This window comes from Silurus meridionalis, chromosome 24 (assembly GCF_014805685.1).
Source record: "Silurus meridionalis isolate SWU-2019-XX chromosome 24, ASM1480568v1, whole genome shotgun sequence".
NCBI lineage: Eukaryota > Metazoa > Chordata > Actinopteri > Siluriformes > Siluridae > Silurus > Silurus meridionalis.
The window spans coordinates 709172-720196 of NC_060907.1; the positions used below are offsets into that span (position 1 = coordinate 709172).

At 41.7% G+C, this 11025-nt stretch overlaps 1 protein-coding gene across 3 annotated transcripts in view; it reads right to left on the reverse strand.

Moving 5' to 3' along the window:
- The window catches only part of LOC124377941 (cytochrome P450 3A30-like), a 44281-nt gene that overhangs the window by 30804 nt on the left and 2452 nt on the right, over nt 1-11025 (reverse strand). For 2 of the 3 annotated variants that reach the window (XM_046837341.1, XM_046837343.1), the window contains exons 2-4: nt 9413-9506; nt 9251-9303; nt 8192-8291 (exon numbers count right to left, since the gene is read on the reverse strand). In XM_046837341.1, the coding sequence (XP_046693297.1) occupies nt 8192-8291; nt 9251-9303; nt 9413-9506 (247 nt within the window). Of the gene's footprint in view, nt 1-848; nt 1510-1668; nt 1832-2877; nt 3105-3648; nt 3810-6529; nt 6603-6676; nt 6805-6914; nt 7064-7152; nt 7242-7318; nt 7433-8191; nt 8292-9250; nt 9304-9412; nt 9507-11025 lie in introns of those variants that run through there. The other variant, XM_046837340.1, reaches the window with a different exon arrangement.

The following is an 11025-nucleotide window of genomic DNA, read 5'->3' on the forward strand; positions in this document are numbered from 1 at the left end:
TGCAGTGTGTGTGTGTGTGTGTGTGTGTGTGTGTGTGTGTGTTGGCAACCCAATCCGTGTCCTCTGACTGATTTGAAAAGCACACACACCATGTAAAGAAAATGTATAAATGTTGCTAGAACTTTGAAATGTGGCCTCCTTGATAAACACTGAACTGAACAGAATTTTCATCTAAACTTTAAGGTTGCTGTTTTGTTGTTTTTCTTTTGAGTTCTGAGGAAATTTGAGCAAAATGTTCTCCTTGTACTGGAAACAGACAACTTGACCCGGTGCCCAGTTTTAGAAAAAGTCCTGATGGTTCTTCTTTAAGTGAACAATGACTTTAGTGTAGACTCCTGCACAGTCGCGGTGCTTTCACAGGATTCATCTGAGCTCAGGATGGAAAACCTTATCCAAGGTTCTGAATATGAAGAGTTTAAGGGTGTTTTTACTTTATCATTGTGGGTGAATGTGTGAAGATAATGGCCATAAAAACTAACAAAACATTTCATCATGATCATGGTGGTGGTGAGTCCATAGTCTAGAAGAAAGCATAATGTGAGGCAGGGACACACTCTGGATGGGACGGAGTTCCACACATAAAATTGAAGATAAAAGTATTGATAGTGAAGAGCCAACTTGCTCAAAACAGTAGAATAGATTTTTGACAAATATAAACACGTAATTGGTGATGTATCGAGGAGTGTGGTGTTCTGGAGAGGTTCTTTGCATGGAAACCAGAGAAAACGTACATGCACACAAGCAGAACATGTAGCTTAAGTTCAGGATCAAACCTGGACACTGGTGTTGTGAGGAGACACATTACTCATTGTTTCTCTCTTCTATACTCAGTTTTATCTTTATAAAACTCATCTTTATATCAGAACTTGAATTCAGCTGTTTATATTATATAGAACATACACAATATATACCACTTTTATATTACACAACACACACAACCAGAACATTAATGAAGTTCATTTCACTTTAACAACAAACTAAATGTAGATATGATTCCAGGCCTGTGAAGACACTAACAGAGTGAAAAAATAAACATCAATCTAAAGATCAGTCCCAGATACTCTACAGAATCAGTCTTTCCCTCTAAATTCTGCAGAACATTTTCAAAAGATGTTTCTGATTATTTTTATTTTATTATATTAGAATTGAGTAGAAATGATTAGTAGGATTCTGATCTGTAGTGTGTATCGTTACTTCTACTAGTAAATCTACAGGATTCTTTAATCCCTTCAGTAAAATGTATAAATGAGAAAAAGCCGTGGATCAGCACCAAGTCCTCTTTATTGGGGACTCCTCCTGAGAATCTTCCACTTCGTCACACACCTAATACACATTCTATTTTCCTAAACATTCCAAAATCAAAAACACAGTAAAGGAAGTAGAAGATTTGAAAGTCTATGCGTTAACGTGGTTGCTGTTGCAGGAATTTGATATTTTCCGAGGTGTGAATTTCAGTTTGATGGGATCTTCAGGAGCCAGAAGGCCGCTGTTGTTCAGCTTTAGAGGAACCTGATTAGAAAATGAAAAATTGAGAATGATACCTACAAATCATAAAAAGTAAACTATGTAAAGTCCATTATTCAATTTTGGGTAAACGTTAGCAAAGATGTTATCAGTGTTAGTACCATCTGTACAAGGTTTACATGGTTAATAATAGAAGATGCTGACCTTCGTTTCCTCGGAAAGACTAATGTCAAATCTCCGCAAAATCTCAACAGCAGCTAACTTCATGATTATGAGGGCAAACCTCATCCCGATGCAGTTTCTGGGTCCTAAACCAAACGGCATGTAGGCATACTGCTCAATGTTCTCCTTATTCTCCTGAGTGAACCTGAAACAACACGGAGGGTCAATACACACCATTAATAAAATATTTGCAAAACCCTAATTAGACAGGATTATATTTACATGGGAAACTGGTCTATTTACATCCTTTGCAGATAATCCTGGTATTATTTATCTGGGTCACTTCTGACCATGGTTTTCTCCCTTTGCTTAGAACATTTACGACCAATAACTAAACAGTTTTGACTCATATTTTGACTTGTATTTAGACTTTGCTCAACAACTTGAGCACATTACATCTTGATACTCTGGGAGGCCATTAGGATTATAAAGAAACTATCATCAATCAAAACAGCACAATCATAAAAGCTGATTGAAATGGTTAAGATGTCAGGTTCTGTCATCCATATTCTATACCTCTTATCCTACCTAGAGTCTAAGATAAGCCTGGAGCCTCGGGTGAACCCGAATTCCAGGGAACTTAGAGGGACAACTTGAGTGGGGTCCCAATCCATCAAACCCCAAACCATTCACACACTACAATCGTGAAATGCTAATCAGCCTCAATGAATCCAGAGTACCCAGTGTAGACACCCAAAGCATATGGAGACCATGCAAACTCCGCACACACAGGGCAGAAGTGGTATTTAAACTACTAATTTCCCCCAAATTGCAATTATATCGCAAGTTCCTCAATTGTCTAACCTTTCACTCTAACAATCATTGTTTCATGACCACAAAACTATCTGCAGGACCTCACCATAAGTTGCCTTCCAGATAATTATGGCATTTAGCAGCTGCCCAAACCAGAGCGACCTACAACTGAGCAGTTGAGGGTTAAGGGCTTTGCTCAGAGATCCAGCAGTGGCAGCTTGGTGGTGCTGGATTTGAACTTGTGACCTTCTGATCCAGAGTCCAATGCCTGAACCACTGAGCTACAACCTCCACCCAGAGATGACCATTTTTTTCAATGAGGAGATCAAATATGGCTGAAAGCAATTTTTTAAATGGTGGACTGAATGATTCTTGTTTAAGAAATGAATTTAAATACATTTCTTTCCCGTAATTTTTTTTTTAAAAGCTGCTTCCTACCTTTCAGGGTTGTAGGTCTCTGGATCAGTCCAAAATTCAGGGTCCCTATGTAGGGCATAAATGGGGACCATAACGACGGTGCCCTTTGGGATGGTAAGACCGTTTATCTCAACGGTTTTCTTGCAGATTCTTTCAAGACGAAGAGCAACCGGGTACAACCTGAGGGACTCGTTCAGAGCAGCATCCAGATAATCCATGTTCATCACTGTGTCATAATCAACCACAGCCTGAAAACCAAAAGACAAAAGATATATAAGCCAACTTCTGTCTCTGTCTTTGTTCTACATACAGGTGAGAAATCTGAATCTGTTTACAAATGCTTCAGAATCACTCAGTGACAGGATCCCAGTCCCTGGAGTCACGTGGGTCAGTGGGGATTCTGTCTTTTGCGGAATCCCTCGGTTCAGGTTGATCAGCCAGGAAACGTATAGGACCCGTGAAAATGAGTTTTTGGGTTTCTAACCATACAAGAAGTTTCCTGAAAACTCAGACAACTACTTGTTGCTAAGGTTACTTGCTAAAAACAACTTAGAACAACTAAATGGTATAATTTACAATTTTTATTAATATATGATGTTGTTGTTAGTAACAAATAATTACGAATACAGATTCGCTCAATCTCTAGTCTCACTCAGTCCCAATGTAAACCCCTTTCTCTGTTTCCATGGAAACCAGTCTTAGTCTCAGTCTGAGCTCAGGATATGACAATTGTCCACCTCTATACCACATTTTATGCATACGGTATATAAGTTTATAATTTAAGTCATTCACCTGGTTAGGGAAAGTTTCATCAATTTCCTTCTGCAGTTTCTTCATGGTCTCTGGATTACTGGCCAGATTGAAGAAGAGGAACGACAGAGTGCTGCTGCTCGTCTCATAACCAGCAAAGATGAACATCATAGACTGGGACAGGATCTCATGATCATTCAGACCTTCACACACACACACACACACACACACACACACACACACTTATTATGAGGATGTTTTTGTTACATTTCTTTACTAGGACCATTTTCATTGTCAATTTTAAAACATTTAAAAGCTTCTTGACTTTTCGACTTGACCCCAGCTGCCACTGGTGACCAGGGGTTTCGGTGTGTAGCAGATAGCCCCCTTAAGCCAGTAACGCTTAGTGTTATTTAGAAATTTTTATTTGTACTTTTTCTTTTTAAAACACATTGATCTCAAATTGGGAGATCAGTCATGTGCCTCAAACCTATCTCTGTAGTCATCTCTTACAGACACAGACGTTCCCATCCACAGAACAGATGTCACATTGCCAGTAACCTCATCTACCCTCCCCTGTTGTCTCAATCTCAAACAATGGTGGTAGGTGGGCTCTGGGAATTGCCAGTCTGCTGTAAGGAAAGCTGACTTTATCACAGGCTTGGCTTCCCACTACACCTTCGACTTTCTGGCACTTACTGAGACCTGGATATCCCCACAGAACACTGCTACACCAGCTGCTCTGTCTTCTGCCTATGCTTTCTCTCACTCACCAAGAGAAACCGATAGAGGTGGTGGTACAGGTCTACTTTTATCATGGAGATGGTGTTTCACACTTCTCCCTTTGTCTCATCTAACCTTTGATGACCTTTGTCTTCTTTTGAATTCCATGCAGTTTCAGTTCCCTCTCCAATCAACCTTTTCATCATTGTCATCTACCGCCCTTCTGGTCCCCTAGGAAACCTCCTAGAAGAGATGGACATGCTCCTCAGTACTTTCCCCTCTGACAGCACCCCTCTGACAGTTCTTGGTGACTTCAACCTCCCATCCGACAAACTTCAGTCATCTTACCTCTTGCCTTTTCTGAATACCTTCTCCTTGACATTTAACAGCTGCCCTCCAACACACAAGGGAGGAAATGTCCTGGACCTGGTTTTCACTCGCCCTACTCCAGCTACAGACATGACTGCCACTCCACTTCCAATCTCTGATCATCACCTGGTTTCCTTTTTAATCACTCTTCCTATTCAACCTAAAAATAATTTACATGTCTCTCTTATCCGTCCTAACCTTTACTCCATCTCTCCCTCCTCTGTAGCTTACTGTACTCTTTCATCTCTTCCTGACCCTGACTCCTTTTCCTCTCTACCCTTAGACGTTGCTACGGACTCCTTCCTCTCATCTTTTTCCTCAACTATGGACCTCTTTTGCCCTTTGACTACAAAAACCAAGAAGACTTATTGTCCCACACCGTGGCTGTCAGAAGTTTTGCGCAACAATCGACGAGAACTCAGATCAGCAAAAAGAAGTGGAAAAAATCACAACTCGATGTAGACCTCTCATCTTACCGCACACTCCTGACCAACTTTTCTTTTGAGGTGACTTCTGCTAAAAAGCTTGAGGCCACTGCACAAAATCCTCGCAAGCTCCACAATATCTTCTCTTCACTACTCAACCCCCTGCTGCACCTGCTCCATCCTGCCTGACTGCTAATAACTTTGCCTCCTTCTATGATGAGAAGATTAAGAAAATCTGCCAAACCTTCACTTCCTCCCCAACCATGACTACACAATACAGGGTTAGGGTTCTCTGAAACGCACTGTTTTTAACCAACTGTCTGTCTATCTCTCACAGAACAACCTCCATGATCCGAACCAGTCTGGGTTCAAAGCGGCACATTCCACAGAGACGGCCCTTTTGGCTGTTTCTGAGAAACTGCATGCTGCTCGGTCAGCCAAGCTGTCATCTGTACTTATCTTCCTGGACCTTTCAGCAGCATTTGACACAGTCAACCACAAGACACTTTTGTCAACCCTCAAGAGCCTCGGTATCTGCGGAACAGCATGGGAATGGTTTGCTTCCTACCTGGAAGGTCGCTCATGCCAGGTAACATGGAGGAGATCCACATCTGCCCTGTGCAGACTCACAACTGGTATCCCACAAGGCTCGGTACTTGGTCCCCTCCTTTTCTTCCTCTATACCCACTCCATTGGTGAAGTCATATCCTCACAAGGGTTTTCTTATCGATGCTATGCAGATGACACTCAACTAATCTTTTCTTTCCCTAGATCAGATACCACAGCTTCCGCTCGGATATCGGCATGCTTGACAGACATATCTTCATGGATAATTGTTTACCAACTAAAACTGAACCTCTCAACCAGAATGAGAGGTAAGTACACTTCAAGGCTCTTCTCTGTTCTGGCACCAAGGTGGTGGAATGAACTTTTCCTAGATGTTCGTACAGCAGAGTCCCTGATTATCTTCAAGCGACGACTGAAGACCTTCATCTTCCTGAACCACTTAAATTAGCACTTTCCAAGTTTGTAGAATTCGAGTTATATTTATATTAAGTGTGTGATCTTGTGTACAGTGTAGATTTATTCATTACTAGAGACTCAAAGCACTTTTGTACGTCGCTCTGGATAAGGGCGTCTGATAAATGCCACAAATGTAAATGTAAATGTAAATGATACGAAACTAGCCCAAAAAAATCCTCTTTAAGGACACAATTGACTTCTTTTTCTCAGCCTTTGCTCTCACCATGGTGCACATGCATTTCTCTTCACTATAACGTGGGAAAGCAGAGACACCACGAGGACCTACTTTATTTAGAATTGTAGCTTGGCGGCATCATTTCTAATAAATGTATAAAACCCTAATCATGTTTGATGTTTGAGAGATTATTTACTATAGGAAATACCTTTATTGGTCTCTTTGCTCAGATCCTCTGATTTCTGAGAATCGATCATCAGCTGCATGATGTCCACTCGTTTCTGCAGGAACATCAGAGATGCAATGAAACCTCAATAATATCTGATGGAGTGTAAATGAGTTTCTGGTTTTGTACCTTATGATCCTGAGCCACACGTTCAGACTTGATCTTTTGCAGTGAGGCGTAAAAGAAATCCGTCACTGCAGTCGGGAAAAAGGCGAAATTCATTTTCTCCAGCAGAGGAGCGATGAAGGGGAACAGAGCTGATCACAAACACAACAGAGGTCTGAACAACTCATATGGTGTGGAGTCTCAACAGTAACAACAAGCAGATACACAGCAATTATCAACAGAAATCTGATGAATTCATTACCGACAGCGAGAAACAGAGGATTGAGAAAATCAAACTTCAGCATTTTCTTGATGTTGGAGACGAATGGATCTTTAGGGTTGTTCAGGGAGTCGATATCGACACTGAAGGCTGTGCTCGTCACCACATCCATACTGTACGCTCCGAAAAACCTCAACAAACACATCATCACATTAACACACACACACACACACACACGAATGTTGTGAGTTACGTGTAACACCACAGTAGGATGGTTTACTCTTTAATATCTGCTGATTCTCCTCGCTCTGACGTCTTCTTCAGGTTTTCAACCAGTGTGTGAGAATGTGACTTCATGATTCCAAACATCTGAGAAACAAGAAATAACATCTACTGTTATACACACACACACACACACACACACACACACACACACACACACACACCTCCTTCAGTCTGCCGCTGGTGAATGATGGAGAGAGAACACCCCTGATCCTCCTCCAGTCCTCGTCCTCCACGATGGACACGGCGTCGTACAGAGGACCATTTAGACCGAAATTCTGAGAGAAATAAATAAAGAAATTCTACATTAGACTCACTCTCACAGATCTAATAGTTCTAGATCAGATGGATTGGATTCCATATACGTGTTCTAGTCTTTACAGCTGTTTTTCCATTTTTCCATTCCACTTGTCTCTTTATTAACCTATACACAGAGATATACAGAGAGAACGGTATAGGGTGAGACAGGTGTATGGCATGGCAGGTGTATGGAGAGACAAGTTTTCTACATTCACCTGTCTCTCCATACACCTGTCTCTCTGTATACCTGTCTCTCCATACACCTATCTTTCCATATGCCTGTCTCTCCATACACCTGTCTCTGTATACCTGTCTCTCCATACACCTGTCTTTCCATACACCTGTCTTTAAATACACCCATCTCTCTGTATCCCTGTCTCTCCATATACCTGCCTCCACATATACCTGTCTCTCCTTTCACCTGTCTCTCTGTATACCAGTCTCTAAATACACCCATCTCTCTGTTTACCTGTCTCTCCATATACCTGTCTCTCTCTCAGTCTGTAAAGAGTGTAAGTGTGTAAGAGTGTGTGTGGTCTCTCACAGTCAGTATTAAGTTTAAAAGTGTGAGTATAAGAGTGTGTAGTGTGTGTGGTGTTTGTGAGAGTGTGTAGTGATAGTGTGAGAGTGTAAGAGTGTGTAAGTGATAGTGTGAGAGTGTGTAAATGTGTTTAGTGTGTATGGTGTTTGTGAGAGTGTGAGAGTGTGTGGTGTGTGTAGTGTGTGTGGTCTCTCACTCGGCGGTTGGTGAAGAGAGAGTAACACTCTTTAATCAGGACGGTTTTGATGATGTCGGTGTCCAGCACACATAAAACCGCCTCTCTGGCATCATATATCCTGTATTTAACATCATAAACATCAACATTCTTACGTCACTGCAACATTCCACAGACTAAAAACAGATGTTTTATCAAAAAGTTTGGAGATTCGCCTCTGTTTACAAGAAAATACTTTATTTATCTACGTTTCCACACGATCACCTTTAAAACAGTCCCCTTACACAGTAATACAGCGCCCCCTGCGTTCTTCTGGAACGTGTTCCGGATGTCTTCTTTTCGTAGCGTGTCGAGCATCTTCTGAGATTCATCCTGCAACAGTCTCAAAATAGAGAGCCGGATCTTCATTTTCAGGAAGAGGACAAAGTCCACAGGAGCCAAATCTGGCGAGTAGCATGGGTGCAGAAGTGAGATCATGTGGATTGTTCTCCGGTGATCACCATGCAAGAGTTGCCAAACAGTTTTTACATGATCGGAGGTTGAACTTGTTGATAGTGTTCCTGATCTCTTGTTGTCTTCCGGTGATGTTCATCTGCTCTTGAAGCACATGTGCCATATAAAACACCTCGAACGATTCGTTGCAGCACCAGTGTATGTCAAACGTACGTCAAACGTCCCTGTGGCAGATTTGCCCAGACTCATGTTGAATTTAATGTTTGCTCTTTGTTCCGTGATGAAATTGCAGACATAATAAATCACGTGGGTCAGAACAGCACCAGCTACACCATTAGTCTCCAAACTTTTGATTCCACTTTGTATATGAAGCCTGAGAGCTGTTAGCCTGATTAGCCGTTAGCATTAGTGAGAGTAGAACTGCCTGATAAATTTATATTTTAACAGACAACACCATATATATTTATCTGCTATGCACAGCACACATAATATAGCATTCTATATATAATAATATTATACAAAACTTTCCATTTCCCTGAACCTGTTAAATATGTTGCTGAACATTTTGTTAGAATTCTTTGATAGCTGCGTAACACTTTGATGCTAAACACACACTAACACACTCACCCCCAGATCTTTCCGTACTTCTGAAAACACTCCATATCAAAATTATGGATTCCCTAAAAAACAGAGAAATATTGTGTAGTTTAAAATAATCTACACAATCACATTATACTTCTAATGTACGTTTTTATTTTGCCATAATGTTTAATTACAGTGTAAACTCACCTTACGGTACTGTAACATGGTTCCCAAAAATGGTAACGGTTTAGGACCAGGAACTCCCAAACGCTTAAAGACCCCATATGGCCAGGTTCCGTACCTGAAAACACAACACAACTGATTTAAAAGGGAAAAAAGACAAGCAGCAAGAAGAAAATAAGTCATTTATATACACAGTACATTCAGAAGGTATTTACACTCTTTACTTTGTTAAAATGTTATAATCCAGTCATTAGTGTTACACAGGTCAGGAGACTCAGGTGAGGTTTGTGTTATGAAGGACATCCAGCGTAAAACATGTGCCAAATTAACCATGCGGATCAGGAATCAGAATTTCATAGCAGATCGGTCAAGGCCCGGGTTACCAACAACCACCACAACCATTACCATTAACAGTAGCACAACCATTATTGTGCTACTGTTGGCTGAAGGAGGAGAAGGAGAGGAGGAAGACGTCTACAGAGACAGCAGAGAAAGGAGAAGTAGAGGAGATTGGAGGTTCAGGTTGGTACTTTAAATGTTGGTACTATGACGGGTAAAGGGAGAGAGGGAGCTGATATGATGGAGAGGAGAAAGGTAGATATGTTGTGTGTTCAGGAGACCAAGTGGAAGAGGAGTAAGAGCAGGAACATTGGAGGTGTTTAAACTGTTCTATCATGGTGTGGATGGAAAGAGAAATGGTGTAGGGGTGATTCTGAAGGAAGAGTACAGTAAGAGTGTAGTGGAGGTGAAGAGAGTTTCTGATAGGGTGATGAACGTGAAGCTGGAAGTTGAAGGGATGATGATAAATGTCATCAGTGTTTATGCTCCACAAGTGGGCTGTGAGATGTAGGAGAAGGAACGATTCTGGAGTGAATTAGATGAAGTGGTAGATGGTGTACCTAGGAAAGAACGATTGGTGATTGGGGCAGACTTTAATGGTCATGTAGGTGAAGGAACAGAGGTGATGAGGAGGTGATGGTAGGTATGGTTTTAAGGAGAGGAATGTGGAAGGGCAGATGGTGGTAGATTTTGCTAAAAGGATGGAAATGGCAGTGGTGAACACGTATTTTAAGAAGAAGGAGGATCATAGGGTGACGTATAAGAGTGGAGGAAGGTGCACACAGGTGGATTATGTTCTATGTAGGAGATGCAACCTGAAGGAGATTGGAGACGGTAAGGTGTTGGTGGGGGACAGTGTAGCTAGACAGCATCGGATGGTGGTCTGGAAGATGGTGGAGGTGAAGAAGAAGAGGAGGAGAGTGAGGACTGAAAGAAGAATAAGATGGTGGAAACTGAAGGAGGAAGAGTGTAGTGTGAGGTTCAGGGAAGAGGTCAGACAGGAGCTCGGTGGTGGTGAAGAGGTGCTGGATGATTGTGAAACTACTGCAGGAGTGATGAGGGAGACAGTTAGAAAGGTTCTTGATGTAACATCTGGAAATAGAAAGGAAGACAAATAGACGTGGTGGTGGAATGAGGAAGTGCAGGAGAGCAGAAGGAGAAAGAGGTTGGAGAAACAGAACTGAGATTGACAGAGTGATGAGAAAAGTAGGCAGGAGTACAAGGAGATGCAGCTGCAGGTGAAGAGGGATGTGGCGAAAGCCAAGGAAAAGGCATATGAGGAGCTGTAGGAGAAGTTG